We start from the raw sequence: 19,240 nt of genomic DNA on the forward strand, positions 1-19,240 counted from the left end.
AGTCCGATTTTGATGTTTTGAAAATGAGTTTCTAACACCAAAATAAACTTCATCAGCATCTCCTCAAGGTTTAGCTTCTTCTCTTGTTGGTAAGGTGGTTGAAAGCCAGAAGGGGGTTGTGGTCTCTAATTTCCTTAACCACCCCATGAGAAATTCGGATGGTTCCTCCAACCTGCATTATAAGTGTTACTATAGGGATTATTCTGAGGTCTAGAGTTATTACCCATATAGTTAACTTGTTCGTTTTCTGTGCTAGGGCTATAGGATAAGCATTCTGGATTGTTCATCCTTCCTCCATTTGTATCGCACTGCATCACCGGATGTACCTACGTAAACCATATAAACCATCAATCTTTTTATTCAAAAGTTCTACCTGATTCGACAACATGGTGACCGCATCTACGTTAAAAACACCGGTTGTTTTCATCAGCTTCGTTCTCATGACTTGCCACTGATAATTATTCAGTGACATTTTCCCTATAAACTCATAAGTCACTTCAGGTATTTTGTTGTTCAGAGTCCCACTGGTGGCTGCATCGATTAACTACCTAGTTGAGGGATTCAAACTGTTGTAGAAGGTTTGAACCTGTAGCCATAGAGATAATCCATTATGATGGTACCTTCTCAATAAATCCTTATACCTCTCCCATGCATCATATAGGGTCTTTAAATCCATTTTCATGAAGGAAGAGATATCATTCCTCAGCTTGGCTGTCTTAACCGGTGGAAAATACTTCAACAAAAATTTTTCGATCATTTGTTCCCATGTAGTGATAGTTACTCATGGTAGGGAGTTCAACCACTGTTTAGCCTTATTTCTCAATGAGAAGGGAAACAATCGTAAGCAAATGGTGCCATCAGAAACGCCATTTATCTTGAAAGTGTCACAGAATTCCAAAAAGTTAGCCAAATGAGTATTTGGATCTTCATCTTGCAAACCATCGAACTAAACAAATTGTTGGATCATCTGAATGGTGTTCGACTTCAGTTCGAAGTTATTTGCAACAATAGCAGGTCTCACAATACTCGATTCAGCCCCACTTAATTTGGGCTTAGCATAATCGTACATAGTACGAGGAGTAGGATTTACGGCAACCATAAGAGGTAGCTGATTATTTTGATTTTCAACCATCTCCTCAGTAATATTAATGATGTCATCTTGCTCTTCCACTATATTCTGCCAATTCTGCCTTACTTCTTTACGGTTTCTGTGAGCTGTGTTTTCAATCTCACTGTCAATACTAAAGGTCCTGACGGGTTTCTTCTAGTCATATACTAACTCTTAAGAACGCGACAGAGAATAGAATGAGAAAATACTTGAATATAACCAAAGAGAAAGATAATACCCAGAAAAGAATCCACCTAGACTTTACTTATTATTCTGAATCTGAATTAGACTATTTATTCACTTGTGCCTTGATCCGTAGAAATCCCTAAATTATGTTAATATCTCTTTCGAAAGTAAAAACAACTGACTCTAGGTTGATTAATTGAAATCTCTTTCTAATTAAAACCCCTATTATCACATTAACACGATCTATGGATTCCTCTATTAGATTTGACTCTAATCGGGTAGATTTATGTTGTCCTATTTCTAGGATTGCATGCAACTCCACTCAATTATGCCATATCTATTATTAAACAGAGACTTTTGCTCCACTGAAATAAGCACATCACACTTGAATTAATATCCTGAAAATATTAAAGCAAGAAATAAGCATACATAATTGAGAACAAGAACAAGTATTTATCATATAATCTAGAAAATCAAATAATAAGATTCATTATATGTTTCATCTTCCCTAGGTATCTAGGGAATTTAGTTCATAATTTGGAAGGAAAACATCTCAAAATCAGGAAAACAACAAAACATAAAGAAACCCAAAAACTTCTAGAGAAATTGAATAGAGATCTTCAATCTTGCAGGAGATCTTACTTCTGAGTTGAATTCTTTGGCGTTCTTATAGTAAATTCTTCGTTCCACTCTGCGTGCCCTCTTTAGTCCTCTTCTCATAGGTATTTATAAACTTTAGAATGCTCAGAAACCCTAAAAATTGGGTTTTTCTGCGTAAAAGAGAAGCAGGGTTCGAAATTGACACGGGCTGGCACATGGGCGTGTGGCCAGCCCGTTTGGCTCATAGGGGCCTGTGCCCAGTCGGTGTGGCTCACACAGGTGTGTACCCAACCCGTGTGGAAGTGCCCAGGCTATGTGGTTCTTGAAGATAGCTCTTTTTGTCTGATTTTGGCCCGTTTTTCACTCCTTTCACTTCCCTATGCTCACCTAAGTATAGAAACATAAATTTAAAGGATTAGGAGCATCAAATTCACTAATTCACATAATAAATCATCCAAAAACATGCCAAGCATAAGATTAAAATATGTTACTTTTATGGTTTATCACTTGTTGTTTTACCAACTAGCTTGTCCTTTCAGGAAACTCTTGGTTCAATAGGTAGCTCGGCCAACACATCTCCACCTTCGTTCTCACCTTCGTTCTCACCTTCTTCCCTAAATTGAACTTTCTTAAGGGTTAAATCTTCTATAGAGACATCTCCAGATCAAGGGATTTCACAGAGAGAATCCATTTTACTTTGCAAAAATTTAATAAAAGTTGCATTATTTATAGGATATTGTATTTTTTAAGTCACAACTATATAACAATTCCAATAAAATTAACCATTATAAGTATTGAATTAAATAATTAAATCAAACAAGCAACTTAACTCAAACTATAACTAATTAATCATAATAAATTTGAAGGAAAACAGACTACAAAAGTTGAATGTTGAAGACCATTTCCAACTCAAGGCCTCATTGGGAAAGGATATTGTAATGTTAAGATAAATAAAAAGTAAATTAATGATTAATTAAACATTTTCTCCATTTATTAATAAATAACCCTAATTGTTATTATTATTTGATTGTTAACAATTATTAACATACTCGTTTATGAATTGTTAAAAAATATTTGATTATATTTTTGTAATATAATTGTGAAAAATTCATTTACTTTAAACAAATAAATAATTTAAAACCAACGGACATTAACAAATTTTAGAACTTTTAACAAAGATAATGATATCTTTAATTTAAATGGCATAAAATAGAATTAAAATATAATCATACGAGAAATAAAATAAAAATAAAATCATACCACTGTTGGAAGACACGATGAAGAAATTGCTTCGGCCTGTACAAATTTCTCTTCAAATAGCTACTCTTTTCTCCCTTTATCCAAAAACTTAAACTTGATGGCTGCTATTCATTGGACAAGCCACCCCCGTTTACTATTTATGGGACACTTGATTTGGGCCTTATCATTAAGGAACCCACTTTAATTCAAGTCCTACACCCATTCATACCACACCCAATAATATTATGTTTAAGCATACACAAACTTAGAGGCTCATCTATATGGTTTATGTAATGAATTGAGTTTTACCTGTTCTCTTAATTTCATCAGCTTTTACCAACAAAAGCCCAAACTAAGAATGTTTACATTTTCTCACCAAGGAAATGCAAATTAATATTCTAGAAAATACATTTAAAGAAAACGACACTCAGATCCAACTTTAACTTTAATACTACAGGGGTCACATCTATCAAATATATCAACACATAATTTCGTCCAATGTAAATAGTAACATTTAACTATGACAATAATTGCATCAAACTTGATGCAAGACTTTCAACAATCGTAAGTATAAATATTGCACTGACATGAATTTCAAGATATGATAAAGTGTAGTATCATTAACATTTGTGATCCCATAATAAAATAATATATTAATATTATATTTAGTCCTCGTTATGGTTTTATTGAAAATCTCATATGGAAGTAGGTCTCTTTTATACTTCGATGAAGTTTATATATTTGGTTATAGAGAAACTTTATAAATAATTATTGAGTTTTATTATATTTTTGAAGTTCATTTGTTAATAATTTTTTGGATATTAAAATATAGGTAGGGCAAATAAAATATTAAAAATAGTGGTATAGTTATATACCTTGAAACATTTAATTAATTTTTATAAATTTATTTTTATCTCTACACGCCAATAATCAGAATGTACATATATGGATTGTTATATTTATGGATTTGCTCTTAATATAGGTTGATTGAATTTTTTATTTGCAATCTTTGTTATAATTAATGCATTCACATGCATAAATATTGGCACTGGATTCCATAACCTTGAAACCCACTAATTCTCAAATGCTGTAATCTTTGATTGTTGTCTGCACAACATCTTTCGATAGAAAAAGTTGGCCACCATTGTCGTTGAACGGAAGGTGATTTAAATCTATCAATTCATTGGCATATTTAGAAAATTCATTCCCACGAGTGCAAACACCCAATGTTTGATAGTAGCTTGAGGTCCCATATATATTGTAGACACTCAATTTTATCTGAGCCCAGAAATAAGTCAAAAAATAAAATTAATAAACCAAAAAAAAAATGAAGTTCAAGTTCAGTCCAGAATTACAAATATAATTTGGCCCGATTGGAATGGCCCATTACTTGAAAAGATTTAAGGTCCATCTACAAGCTTAACTCATATGGAAATATAATCTTCAATGATATGCAATCTTAGATATGATACAATCTTAGATATGATTGCAATCTTAGATATGATATGCAATCTTAGAAGATATGATTTTGTAATCTTAGAGATTTAATTTGTAGATACCTTTTAATCTTAACTGTTGATATAATTGATCTGTACCGTTGGATTTGAGGAGGTTCAACTATAAATAGAGGCCTCTCCCTTCATTGTAAACACACTGGAGTTTTGAGAAACAATAAAAATTTTTGAGAGCTTTCACTCAAATTTCTCTCCCTCTTACGTTCTTATTTTCTACGGTTTGTTCTTATTTTATTCTTTGTTCATCTTCGTTTTTCAACCCTTTCTATTTTGATTTAATCTATGTTTCCTTGATTTTTTTTATATATATTTTAATTTTTTAATAATTTTAGTATCATATCAAACTCTTTTATTTTTTAATAATTTTTTTTAGTATTACTTTTAGTAAATTATTTTTTAAATTTTATTCAAATCATTATTTTAAAAATATATATATTTCATTTAATCGTCATATTTTATCCAAAAGTTTTTCTAAAATGAGGCAATGTTTTTTGTATTTAGGAATTCGGGGAATAGTGCCCTAACATGCTGGGATGCGATTTTCCGTTTGTCTAAATGCCTAAAGTATCTTTTTAAATAGATTTTATAAATCACGAGATGATTTCAGTTACGAGAGTTTAAGAATATCATGTCCTATCATCTTGGATGTGATGTTTGTATTCTTTCGAGCTAAGGAATCTCGATTTTCAACTTAAATAATTCCGATTTTAAAAAGGATCCTATTTTAAATCCTTTCAAATTTTGACATTAAGACGAAAACTATTCAATTTGGTACCAATTTTGGGCGTTGCGAGGGTGCTAATCCTTCCTCGTACGTAACTGACTCCCAAACCTGTTTTCTTAATTTTCGTAGACCAAAACGTTTTATAAGGTGTTCCAATCACACCTAAAAAGGTTGGTGGCGACTCCCGTTTTCGCTTTTCAAAAAGTTGATCCCCATTTTTCAAACATCCCTTTAAAAAATAGTTTCGACATATATAATTACTGCAACTCTTTCAAGCAAGAACTATTGATTTGTGTTGCCGCTCTAGACCATTGGCAACAACGACTTCAACATCTACTTTTCCGCATGCTTAGGCCTGGGCTTTAACTTTGACTTCAATGAACTCACCAATATCATCATCAATAGCACCTTCTTTTTTGGTACGTATCTTTTAAGTTGTTAAGATAAAACTTCAACCATTTACTTTTATAAGTTGTTGAAGAATGCTTATTCTTTCATGTCTGTAAATTTAAATAGTAAAGTTTTAAGGCGTTTTAAAGTAAAAGAATCTGATTTTTTTTTTTTAATTCTGTATAACTTCAAAATTTTGGATTTAAAATATTACTTCATTGATTAAAAATATATAAAAAAACCCACATTAAAATTGTTAGCCTGTTTTGAGTACACAAATCTTAGCAATCGCTACCTAATATAAATACAATAGTTAAAATGAGTAGTATTTCATTTAATTATTTTTCCGAAGCTCAAGCTAATCAAAAGAAACATTTTTTATTGATAAAATTAACAATTTTTTCCTTAACAAAAATAAAACAAATATTTATAATTCATACAATTAGATTTAATTTATTACAAATACATATAATTAAACCATTCAATACAAGTTTAATTTAGTTGTTACATTACATTGTTAAATACAAGGCGAAGTTAGAAAATTCTTTTAAGGGAGCGAAATTAAATTTTAATTTTAATAGTCTATATTTTTATAATTTTCAAAATATTAAATTAATTTTTATTATTTTTAAGGGTACCAAAGTGTAGTTTTACCTTTACTAATTTAAAATTTTTAAAATACTTAAATGGATAATTTTCTATTTTAAGGAGCTGGGCGGCCACTAGTTAAATATTCAAAATTCATACTATCGTATATATATAGTTAATATGTTGTTATGTTAAAGGAAAAATTATTTATAATTAATAAAAATAGGTTTGATTTATTGCTAATAAATATAATTAGAGCATTTAATACAAATTCACTTTAGTTGTTACAATAACTCATAATACCAATCTTTAATTTTGAAATAATGAACTACTGTTTTTATAATTACAAACATATATAATTACATTTTATCTCATGTTATAGTATTAAATCTTTTTATCACCACTATTTTTACACTCTTAATTTTTACCCTCAACTTAAAAAGTCTACATAACATACAATTTAAGAAAAATTTTAAACTACAGAAAGATAATAAAATTATCCGTGCAATATTACTATGATTACCTACTATTGTCTTTATCAAGGTGTAGAATAATTTATTATAAATCATACCATACAAAATATGGGGATTAGAGAAAAAAAATCATTTTATATCATCTTCAATTGATTTAGTTATATACTCAAAATATTTGAAACTGAAACTGAAGGCTTTGAATCTACAATGTAAAATACAAAAATAAATTTATTATAAGTTTTAATTATATTTAATTTTTTGATATAATATCTAAAATTATTTATAATCTATTTTAATTATAAATAAGAGAATAATATGATTCAAGACACTCATCTCACGTCTTCCTACATTAATAAACAATTTTTAATGTTATTAACTTGTTAGGCATTACATATCATAGAAATTGTCAAAATATATGTATATAAATATTATTAAAATTGTGGTTACAATTATTTTTGTGTATTAATGTAACGCCTATCTTTTCTATTCTAAAACACTTGTCTTTTAATCAAGAGAGCGTTTCTTCTTTCTCATTTTACAATATATTTTCTTTTAAATATCTCATTTTATAGTTCCATAAGAAAGTCTATTATTATTATATATAATAACATAAGTGTCCTATCACTTAATCAGATTAACAAATACTTTCAAAAAAAATGTTAGATATTATCTCACATTTAATAAAATAAAATAAAAGAGATCTAGATTTCATTTTAAATTAATAAAAAAGTTAAATATTATTTCAAAACATTGAAAGAAAAACTAATTTTAAATGTAGAAAGCAATTGAAGAAGTTTTTAAGTAAATAATTTGCTAATATAAATAAATCATTGGAAATGATATATTTATTGATACAGTAAAAGGAAAAAAATGCGTTAAATTTATCTATTTTGACGTTTCTTTTAATTCAATATGTCTGTTTTTTAGAATATTTAAAATATGAGGGTTGTCCTATGAAATCCACTAAAATACCAAAATAACTATAATGCCCTATTTATTTCTAGTGATTCCTAAAGGAGCTGATTTTATTATATATATTGAAGATGTGAATTAAAAATTAAAAAAATAAATAAAGGAAAAGCAAACACTATTTCAGTTGTTGATAGGCTTAAGATATGATAAGATTGAATACTACCATAACTTCCCTAACCTTGCAATAATTAGAGTTGATCAACAAGTATAGGCTCATGTATTACTGCCTTTACAGCGTTCGCCATTTCATGTGAGGTAAAACCATCATCTTTCATGTAAAAGAGATGTAATACTTTGCTCATTTTCCAGAATAATTCCTTGCATTGTCTTGGGACAATGCTATCATTTTTCTGCAGCACTAATCTATGCAGTTCTCTCCTCCTTTCCTCGATTAAATGCTTCAGTTCTTGATTTACATGATCTTCGGTTACTGAATTGGTACCATGAATTATGTGCAAAGATACGGCATTCAGTTTTCCCTCCATAGATTCCCTCTGCAACCATATGGGACATTAATTACTAAATATTTCCAAACTTCCATTCACATGAGACTAGCCATGTTATTGGTCCACAGAGAAGCCATACCTTAAAGCTATGAATATCATTGAGAAGACGCCCGCAAGTGCTTACATGCCTAAATAGAAGACTATATTCCCCGCTTTTAACAACCGCCTCTGAAAGCCTAGGGCCAACAAAATAGAGAGCCGGGAGGATGATTGGTCCCAAGGCAAACGAAATGTAACCATTTCTCATGTATTCATTCACAGTTGGGACTGCCTTCTCCTTCGACCACTGAGCTTCCTGCAACATGGACCTAAGCAAATCCAGCCACTGCAACGTAAACATTGTCCGTTTAAACACTGGTTCATTCCAAATTTTCTTCAATACTAATAATGTCTTATATTTTCAGATTTAGTTCACACAAGTTACTCTTCAGGATTCTACTATTCATTGTTAATATGAAGAGTAAAATAAATATTGGATCTCACAATCTCAGAAACATGAGTCTTTATGTTACGTCCTTGCCATGCAATTGCTTTCTCCCCAATCTCAGAAATTGTGTTGTCAAGTGCTGAATATATGATTTCAACTTCCTCAGAACAACAAGCAATGCTGACATCTAAATCATGCCTGTGTTTCATTTTCTCATAAGCCATTACTTTGTTATAGGCAAGATTAGTTAAAAGAACTACAGAAAGTTATACACCAAAAGTGGTTAGATATAAATGAACAAGAAAAGGAAAAAGAGCCTACTTTTCAACCAATTGAATTAGGTTTAACAGTTCATCTTCAGAACCTCCAACATCGAAAAAGTCATCAACCACAGTAGTAAGCACGCCATTTTTAGCCCATGTTAAGCGAGCATCAGATAATTGAGGAGAGCATAGTGTTGCAGCTGCAGAAAAGTAACAGTATGCCAGTTTCTGCCTGGCAAACTTCAGGTTGTCCAATCGCTTTTCTCGAACCCACCTGTTTCACAGAAGGGATATCATGCAATAATTTCAAAAGCATTTCTTACTGATGTCTACCGTAGCGAACGAAATGTAACTCCCATGAGTTGGGAACTCCATAAGAATTCTTGTCACTGCATCATGGTTTCCATCTTTGTAAATAAATTTACCTCTCGAGTTGTTTGAGTTCTTCACGATATACAGATTGACAGGCATTGAAGTCCTCCACTGCTAGTCTTAGGAAATCTTTGTTGCCAATACTCAAAGAACTAGCATGCAAAGACAGTAAAATAAGATGCAAATCAGGTATACATTATTATTTATTTAAAGGAAATATGTTAGTAGAAGAATAAAATACCAAAGGAGTACCTATATGAAGATTTAAGCATCCGTGTATCATCTACATCATAGTTCACTATGTTTCTCCTGTATACTAAGCGCTCCAAACTTGCATAATGGGGAAACTCAAGGGCATCATTCACCTGAAAATTATAGAAGGCGACCATTCTACAGTAAGTACCTGAATCAAATATGGAAAAGAAAAGAACTTGACAATTTCCTTCAAAACTAACTGATTATCAATCCAAAAAGAAAAAAACCTTCTGCATAATATTTTGTTTATGTTTATATGCACATTTAGAAGTGTTGGATAATTCCTGTTTCAAGAAATGACTTGTCCATGAGATGTGTTTCTCCAGGAGTTGTTCATTTGGATGTATGATCATCTGTGAAGCCCTAAATAGCTCAATGACAGCATCCAAATCCTTCAAATATCCTCCAAGTGAATTGAAGAAGTGTTCTTCAGCAAATCCTGCTAAGGCTTCTACACCACAAGATAGTGCAGAAAAAAGGCTTTAACTAGAAGGATCCTATCCCTTATCAACATCATCTGAATACCAATAAGCATAAACATACCTGAGGAAACATCATAACCATTTACACGTAGTATTCGGAAAGCCAATGCACATGTGGGCAGATCCAAGAATATCTCCTCCTCCCCTTGTAGCCAGCATCTGTTTAAGACATGATCGATGAAGTTAAAGAGAAGTTTTTAAATACATTTGTCTTTCACAGATTGAACATAAGATCCTGTCAACCTATTACAATAAAACAGCCTTCTAAACACATTTTATGCTATATTACCCAGACTTAGGATGAATGTGTTATGCGCCTTGGCGTAGGATCTAGTCACAGGTCTAGACGAGAAAGCAAGAACTATGGTTACTCAAAAGGCAGATTTGTCCTTGACTGATCTCCCTCTCAAAATAACGTTTTCTTTTGATAGAATAATTGCTTAACTCTCTATATTAAAAGACTGTTAATAACAAAGGAAAGAGTCTTAATTGACATAAAATAGAATTCCTAACTTAGAGTTTATGAAGGAAACAAAAACCTAATATAATAGATAAAATAAGTAAAACTAAAATTCTTAGTAAAACCTGATATAATAAATAAATAAAACTAAAAACTCCTATTGCAATTAAAGCGTCCATATCATTACTCTCCTTTTCGGAATTGAGCTTGTCCTCAAACTCAAATTTAGAATAAACTTCAGAACTTATCCAAAATCATCTATCTCATCATCATCTTGCTTGCCTTCAACATCTGGTACTTCTATCCAAAATAAGGTTTTACATTTGTGTCTCATGGAATAAGACTCGTCACAATTATAACACAGCCCTTTAGCCCTTCTTTCCGCCATTTCTATCTGTGTCAATCTCTTAATAAATGGTGCAGAAGAACCTATTTTGCCGTTGTTCCCTGTTGGCTCTATTGTTTGTCCCCCTCCCTTTGCAATGTTCTTAGTTGTTGGAATGATTGAATTGCTATTAGTGCTTTGGGAAGTTGGCCAATTCAGGATGGCTCGAGATGACAGTTTGGAAGAGGCATTTTGTTTACATTCCAATGTTCAAGCCATATTCATTGCAACTCCAAGGTTTTCTGGTTGTTGCATCTCAATATCAATTCTAAGTTCCTCTATCAACCCAGCAATAAAAAGGTTTACTTGTTGTTGAGGTTTAAGATCAGTAGTCCTAGCCAATAGTGATTGAAATTGACATTGATATACCTCTACAATCCCAGTTTGTTTCAAGTTGGCAAGTTCTCCCAAGGGGTTATTACTCATAGGTGGCCCAAACCTTACATGACAACACTCTTTGAAGCGCCCCCAATTAAGATTTGCCTCCTTTTCTTCCATTTGATCAAACCACAATTGTGTCTCTCCTAAAAGATGGAATGATGCTAAGCTTACTTTGTCTTCTTCATTAGTTCGTTGATTGCCAAAAAAAATTTCACATCTTTTCAACCACCCTAAAGGATCTCCAACACCATCATAATTGGGAAACTCCATCTTAGAGTATCATGGCACCATGCACCCACCGTGTTGCAAGTCTAAATTCCTTTTCCTGCCTCCACTACTGCCCTGTTCTTCATTATTCTTCTTTGAATCTCCTTTCATTATCTTTTGGACCGAAAGAGATAATATCGCCATTTGTTCCATGAAAGCCTCCAGCTTGGTTGTCAAAGTCTTTTCGTCACCCATGATAGCTGGCTCGGATACCAAGTTGTTATGCGCCTTGGCGTAGGATCTAGTCACAGGTCTAGACGAGAAAAAATTCTTGCTTCGACCAATGGTTACCCAAAAGGCAGATTAGTCCTTAACTAAACCCCCTCTCAAAATAACGTTTCTTTTGATAGAATAATTGCTTACCTCTTCATTTTATATTGGCAGCCTCTTATAGACTGTCAATAATAAAGGAAAGAGTCCTAATTGACATAAAATAGAATTCCTAACTTAGAGTTTATGAAGGAAACAAAAACCTAATATAATAGATAAAATAAAAACCTAATATAATATATAAAAAAAAGTAAAACTAAAAGTCTTAGTAAAACCTGATATAATAAATAAATAAAACTAAAAACTCCTATTGCAGTTAAAGCGTCCATATCAGAATGTCGGATAAAAGTACTTGTCTGACATGGCTATATTCAATATTTCTTCAAATGTCAAAAAATGAAAAAAGGTAGAGTCCGAGTTACATAGATTATATACATTAACTATCTTTGTAGAAGAAGATTACCGATATGTTTCATCTAATACACTTGTAATTTCCTCCCTGAAATGCTGACCAATTCCCAAACTTTCAACAGTCTCCACCATCCAAAGTCGGGGAAAAACATGGAAAGGATGAAGTGTGGGCACTGAAGTGAACATGAACATTAGTAATATAGAAATAGATAATGTTGCAGAATACATTGAAATTTGTGAAGTAGCATTGGCATACTAACCTGCATTCTCAAACTTGTCTAAGAGTGCAGTGAGATAACGAAGACAACCGGAATTTGGAAGGTGAGAAAGAGTGGCTGCTGTTGCAGATGGTGAATTGAACAATGATCCATTCTGCCGCTGATACTTCATGACCATTTCCCAGTCTTGGTGTTTGCCAATTCCTTCCGAAACATATGCTAAATAGGCTTCCCTCCCTTTAGAGTTTTCTCTGTGGCAATTAAATCAAGACATGACGTCAAGGCCAAAATTTATTCGTTTCTTCAAAGTGCTTCCATGATTTCAAAAAGGCATTCAAAATTTACTAATGAAGCAATAGTTAGACAACAAAACCAGGTCCGACAAAGACAAAGGCTGGTCAAAATGATCAGCCCAACAATTTGGTTTGGCTAATGGTATGCTTATTTTATGCCTAATGGTTGACACCACATTTACACTAAAAATAATAGGAAAAAAAGAGAGACCAAAAGTATACCTTCTGAGCTGTAAATCTCTTTTATGAAATAAAGCATCTATATCTGTTGATCTCAAAGGGAGGTTCAAATTCAAATCCTTAGCATATTCAACCATACCAGAAAATATGATATCAAATCCAATAGGTGTAAGTTGGCTTTCATCAGAAGCCGAACCAAAATGTGACTCAATAAACCGAAGCCCTGCAGAAGAAAAGAATAATGTTAATCCATGAAACACTAATGAGGGAAAAATGGGTGAATGAAAATATACCCTTTGTCATGTGTTCTTCACCAACACCCCATCGTCTCAGCGCAAGGACACATGCCAACGTGGAGGAAAGAGTGTCTTTAATTAGCAAGGGATGGGGACGGCAAGGACCCCAAGAACCATTAGGGAGTTGATTATCCAACAGCCAGTTTAAGCAGGCAGGGAAACATGGATTGCGGTGGGAAGTGGGAGATGGAACCATTGCAACCCAAGCAGTATCATAAGAAGAAACAGAAAGTTCAATCTGATTAAACATCTTCTTAATCCTTTGTTTAGAATCCTTAAAGCACTGCATAATCAAGAATATTATAATCTCTTCTACAATGTCAACTCCATTAGAAAATAGATAAAAGCAAAATTGATAGATAACAATAAGAGGCTGGATTGTTATACCAAATCATTACTACTGTTGGTGTCTGCTGTTGGGTTTGCTCCACAGTCCGTGGAAACTGCTCGGATAATCCGGATTAATCGAGGTGAAGATTAAGATAAGAAAATAAGTCTTAAAAGAAATATATATACTTATATTGATAGTGATGAAAGTAGAGACCAGAAACAATGTGTGCAACTCGATGGTTGCAAATCCACATGCATCATTATGTCATTCAGATGAGAAACAAAAGCTGAGACAGAACGAACCTGAAATGAAAGAATTGGAGCAGCTATGAGGGTGGAAGAGAGACATGGCGATGGCGATGGCGATGCCGATGGAGGAAGGAAGTTTTGCCTAAGCGACAGCCTGCATATAGGAAGGAAACAGAAGAGAACACAGTGTTGAAAGGGTAAAGGTCAGCTTTGAAACTTGAACCAATGAAAGGACAGTGTTACTGTGTCCACCAAGACAAAGAAATGCTCCACTGCCAAGTTCCGATCCTCATGTCACCTCATTCAACTTTTTGTTATTAAAATGCTAAAGTTTTTATTTTAACGGAAAAATAGTTTTGAAATTGTAATTATTGTTGCTACTTTTCTTTATATTTGTTTACCTATAGTAAGCATCATTACCTTATTAAAATATTCTTTTTACCATAAAATGATTCTTTTAAATATATACTTTTGGAAGAGGTAGGTAGATTTTCAGGAAAAAAACAAACAGTAGTTTAATTTTAGGCATAATGAGAAATTATGCTTTATATTTTTATCAATTTAATTTTTATTTTTTAGTTAAATTTGATGGTCAATCTTAAAAAACAAAAATCAAATTTAACTATTATCCTTTCAAAAATAAATTTGTTGTTTCTTTAACATTAATATAGACCAAAATATTAATTTTTTAACATGAAAGCCCGTATGATAGTCTAATTATATTTTATGCTAATTTTTTGAATTTTATATTTTATATAATTTTATTTTTATTTTTATTGTTTAAATATTTTATAATTTTACATTTTTGTTGACGTGCATATAATTCAAGTAGTGACATGTTAGCATGAAGGCACGTGGACTATTATTCGATTATCATGCTAATATTGTAAAATTTTAATATTTTAGTCAAGAATTGCATTAAAAAAGCAATTTAACTGTTGAAAGCTAAAATTTAACTAAAAATAAGAATCAAATTAATAAAATATATAAATATTAAGGGCAAAATTTATGTTTATCCAATAATTTTATACAAGGATTTTGTTTTATTTTTACTATGTTATAAATTCGTCCTCGTCACTTTGAAAATTTGTATCATTTTATTTATGATTCACTGGCTTCTAAATATAATAGATTTTTAAAATATTAAAATTTATGTAAGTGTAATCTTCATATATATTATTTATAGTAATATATTGATACAAATAATGAAAATTAGTTTTTGAGTAATGAAATTGTTGACAATTGTCACACTTAATTTTTGAGACATAGCAGTAAGTTATTTGAATATTTAAGTACAAATTAATTACGTAATTTAAAAAGTAAAAAAAAGTCAAACTTGGATAAAATAATATGAATATGGGAAATTTATAGATATTCCTTTAATGAAATAAGTTGGAAAACATTAAAGCACTAAAACCATTTCCATAAATGCTAATTTGGATTAAGGTTAAATTTTGGTCAAGATTTATTCAAATAAACTAATTACTAATAATATATATAATCTTTATAAATTAGAGGTTTAATTTTAAAAATAAAAGTATAAAATTTGCATTCTTCTTATAACGTTTTTCAAAATGTCTTAAAAAGTTTTTCTGGGAAAATAATGTAAAATATGTCTAGTTTTTTTTAAAATAGTTAGATTTAAATCTGTTTATGGGTTGGGTTATTTACCTTTTAAGTCTCTCAAAATTTGGAAAGGTTTAGGTGCTTAAAAAATGGGCTTGGATAAAAAAATTTAATTCATTTTAAAATATAGGTCACGCTCAAGCTTGAATATTTAAGGCCAGAGTTTGATCTGACCCGACCCTCTTTTAAGTTTATAATATTTTATATTATGTTATTTTGATATATTATGTAATTTATAATACATTAAAAAATAAACTTATACTAAATATATAATACTACTCTAATATAAACATTAAAATAATATTAAGATCACTATATAAAAATTTTCAATAAAATAAAATAAAATTATTGATGTTAAAATAATAAAATATAAATATTTTAAAAATAATTGAAATATAATATCGATGGGTGTAAAATGTGTTTAGATTAATCATTTACAAATATGAATAGATTTGAATAAAATTTTAAGTTCATATTTCAAGTCGGACTAAGCTTGGACAAGTCCTTATTCATAATACACACAATAATATATTATAAAGTAATTTATAAATAATAATATATTATTTTTAAATCTGAATTTTTAAAAAAATTCAAACAACCAACAAGTGCATCACAGGATAAAAATTAATTTTAAATATATTAATAAATAATGTTAAAAGATTTAAATCAAAGATCAAAACTTCTATATTTTTCATTTTAGTTAATTGATTTGATTGGAGATGAGTAAAACTTTATTCGATTCAAAAAATTGAAAAAATTAAATTTTGAGTTAATGAATCAATTTAATTGAATTATTCGAGTAAACTCGAATAAGTTATTCAAGTTTCGAGTTTGAATTCAATTAAATTTTACAATTCAATTAACTCAAATAATTCAAATAACAAATTCTTGTAAATATTTTTTGATGTTTGTGAAATTTAAAAATGAGTAAATGATCTCTTTTGCAATAAAAATTACAAAATAATTCAAAATAATTTTCAAAATTTAAAATAGTGTTTAAAATTGAAAATGTTTATAAAATTCCAAAATTTATATTTTTTAAAAGAATATTAAAAATTCTAAAATATATAAAGAAAGTTAAAAATTAAAATTTTCTAAAATAATAATTTTGGGACCTAAATAAGGTAAATTAATGATTCAAGATTATCATGCTAAAGTATTTTTTTATTTAGCTTTAAAAATTTTCAAATATATATGATTTCAAATTTATATGCTATAACACGAAATTAGTTATATTGTAATAAGATTTTAATTTGACATGTTTAATTTTTTTAATTTAACTCGAACAATTTCACTTGATTCTTCTCGACTCAAATTTCATTTTACTTGACTCGATTCAAAAAAAATTTAAATTGAGTTAGGATGATAAAATAGGACTCGTCAACTCCATTAACTCAAATTTTTTTCACTTGATTTAACTCGATTAGATTGAATGCTCACCCCTAAATTTGATATGGTAGATTGATATTTGATAGACTTCTTTTTGTTTGGAATTAAGCATTCATTAAGAAATGAATCAAAGTACAATTAAGTAAAAAAGAACTCAAGAAAAGATACAAGAATAACCCTTTTTTTATAAAAATAATATTAAAAATTAATAAATCACAGAAATGGGATGGGGGAACTTTTTTTTTCTTTTACGAAAATTAGTTATTTGCTACAGTACTCATCGGTTTTATCTAACACAGTGTGTAACAATCTGTTTTCAGTGAAATCGGAACAGTGGTTTTGGGACCACGAATCTGAGTTAGAAAGAAAATTTATTTTAAAATTATTGCATGGTCTGCATCATGATAGGAAAAATGTATGAAAATTTCAATAAGAAAATTTTATCGATTTTGTGTTTAATTATAGAAAGGACCAAATTGCATGAAATGCAAAAGTTGAATTCTAGTAGCTAGAAGGATCAAATAGCTATGGAATTCAAAACTTGAGGTCCTTATATCTCAATTATACCATAAAATAATTTCATATCATCATCTTCCCCAAAATTTCTATGGAAACCCTAGGAAAGAGAAAGAAATCAAGCAAGCCTAATTGTGTAAGTAATCTTGTCTCGTTTTTAGTAATTTTTATATTTTCGAGTTCGGAATAACCTAATCTAGTTATTTTGGGGATCAATTTGTAAAGTTATCAAAGTATTAAAACTTTTCCATGGATAAATATGCTGAAATTTTGAAATTTGTGATAGAAATTGAAAGGTTGTTGATAGATAAACAACTTATGTAAAGTGAATTTTTATGAAATTGTGATTTAGGGACTAAATTGTAAAGATATAAAATTCATGGAAATTTTTTTATTTTTATGAAATATATGTGCTGTAAATGTTATATGTAAAAATCGGTTAGGCTTGGAATATAAGAATTAAATTGCACGAATTTCATTTTTCGAGCCTAGGAACGAAAACGTAATTTATAGAAAGTATAGGGGCAAAATGGTAATTTTGCCTAAGACGTGAATTGAATTAAATTGAGTATGAAATGAATTAAATTGATGTTAAATTCATTTATATAGATCCGGAAAGACCTAGTACTGTGTTGGATCGAGGAAAACAAAAAGTGTCGGATTAGTAGATTCTTAAAACGAACAAGTATCGAGGTAAGTTTGTGTAACTAAATTGTGTATATTTATATGCTTGAATTGAATGTGTTTATGTGAATTGTAAATTGTATAAATGTCATAAATATACGAAATGATCACATATCCGATAATGCCCGAAAAGTGTCAAATCCTTTTTAAATATATAAAAGTCGATGGATACAAAATTTCCTGTATTGCTTGTGGTCCAGCATATGTTGCAGACACACCATAGTTCTTATGAACATCCTGTTATAAGACCTATTGAGCTTCCTGTTACATGGTTCCTACGAGTATCCTGATTGGTAGTAATCTTACATGTGTTGCGGACTATCGCAGCTCTTTGTGAACGTCCTGTTATATGATCAGTTGTGATCCTGCATATATTGCGGACACAAACGCAGCTCTTTATGAGTGTCTTGATATAGAATTTTTATGAGCATCCTGATATAGGCTCTTTGTGAGCTTCCTGATATGGCTCGCTTGAACATCATGTTATATGGCTATTTGGAGCTTCTTAATAATACTCTTCGGAGTTACCTGTTAAGTAATGAGCTTCATATTTTAAACTCTTATAAGTTTCTTGATTTAGCCCAGATAAGCTTTCTATTACATGGCTCACACGAGCAACCTGTTATATGGCTCGAGATAGTGCTTCCTGATTATGTGTCTTAATGGGTACCCCTGGATATGAATTGACGGGTTTTCAATTTTGTGCACTTTAAGTGTACTACATAAGCGTATCCATCGATATTTTAAATAAATTCAATGGGTAAAGTTCTGACATGGTCAAATTGAACTTGAAATGATTTGTCATGGAAATGTACATGGAATATGGAAAGCATATCATTATGAAAGTTACTATATGATAAGTCTATCTTTGATATTTGAAATTTATGTGGAATAGTGACTAACATGTTTGATGAAGTTGCGTGTTTTAGGTTACTACCAAATTGTTTGGATATATCTTTATATACTTACCTTAAATGTAAATGTATGGTAAGTTAAATTCCCGTTATGCAAACTTATTAAGCATAATATGTTTACTTTGTTTTATTTTCCCCTGTTTTATAGTATTCGGAGGCTTGTGAAGGTTGGAACTTGGTCGGAGTCACATCACACTATCCCTTGGACCTCTTGGTATATGAAACAAGCTAACTTTTGATATAATGACATGTATAGGTTAAATAGATTAAAT

The 19,240-nt window shown here is 30.4% G+C and overlaps 1 protein-coding gene, 1 long non-coding RNA gene and 1 other non-coding gene across 4 annotated transcripts; 1 reads left to right on the forward strand and 2 right to left on the reverse strand.

The window, feature by feature from the left end:
- The first annotated feature begins 602 nt into the window (after positions 1–602).
- On the forward strand, positions 603–709 carry LOC128282202 (small nucleolar RNA R71). The gene has a single exon (XR_008272424.1). It is a non-coding gene; the product is annotated as a small nucleolar RNA R71 (small nucleolar RNA).
- Positions 710–1,727: 1,018 nt separating this feature from the next.
- Positions 1,728–3,267, reverse strand: LOC128284201 (uncharacterized). Its single transcript, XR_008274569.1, has 3 exons — positions 3,155–3,267; positions 2,386–2,508; positions 1,728–2,281 (listed from the first exon to the last, which is right to left on the reverse strand). It is a non-coding gene; the product is annotated as an uncharacterized LOC128284201 (long non-coding RNA).
- Positions 3,268–7,918: 4,651 nt separating this feature from the next.
- Positions 7,919–14,174, reverse strand: LOC108480537 (ent-kaur-16-ene synthase, chloroplastic). Of its 2 annotated transcripts, none has more exons than XM_017783570.2 (14): positions 13,894–14,174; positions 13,648–13,703; positions 13,258–13,543; positions 13,007–13,187; positions 12,534–12,742; positions 12,326–12,446; positions 10,161–10,258; positions 9,845–10,068; positions 9,615–9,727; positions 9,416–9,514; positions 9,049–9,264; positions 8,784–8,925; positions 8,380–8,625; positions 7,919–8,288 (listed from the first exon to the last, which is right to left on the reverse strand). In XM_017783570.2, exons 1-14 carry the CDS (start codon positions 13,937–13,939, stop codon positions 7,983–7,985), a joined length of 2,343 nt encoding a protein of 780 aa, XP_017639059.1. In that variant the 5' UTR covers positions 13,940–14,174; the 3' UTR covers positions 7,919–7,982. The 2 variants fall into 2 exon arrangements, with proteins under 2 accessions (XP_017639059.1, XP_017639061.1); XM_017783572.2 differs by having other exon boundaries at positions 13,258–13,332; positions 13,894–13,912.
- Between the last annotated feature and the right edge of the window lie 5,066 nt (positions 14,175–19,240).

Source organism: Gossypium arboreum, chromosome 1 (assembly GCF_025698485.1).
Source record: "Gossypium arboreum isolate Shixiya-1 chromosome 1, ASM2569848v2, whole genome shotgun sequence".
Taxonomy (NCBI): Eukaryota; Viridiplantae; Streptophyta; class Magnoliopsida; order Malvales; family Malvaceae; genus Gossypium; species Gossypium arboreum.

Coding starts and splice junctions, on each gene's coding strand:
- LOC108480537 (XM_017783570.2), bottom strand. CDS start 13,939: ATGTCTCTCTTCCACCCTCATAGCTGCTCCAATTCTTTCATTTCAG. Junction 12,447..12,533: donor AGACAAGTTTGAGAATGCAG/GTTAGTATGCCA, acceptor TGTTCACTTCAG/TGCCCACACTTCATCCTTTC. Junction 8,289..8,379: donor ATGATATTCATAGCTTTAAG/GTATGGCTTCTC, acceptor ATATGGTTGCAG/AGGGAATCTATGGAGGGAAA.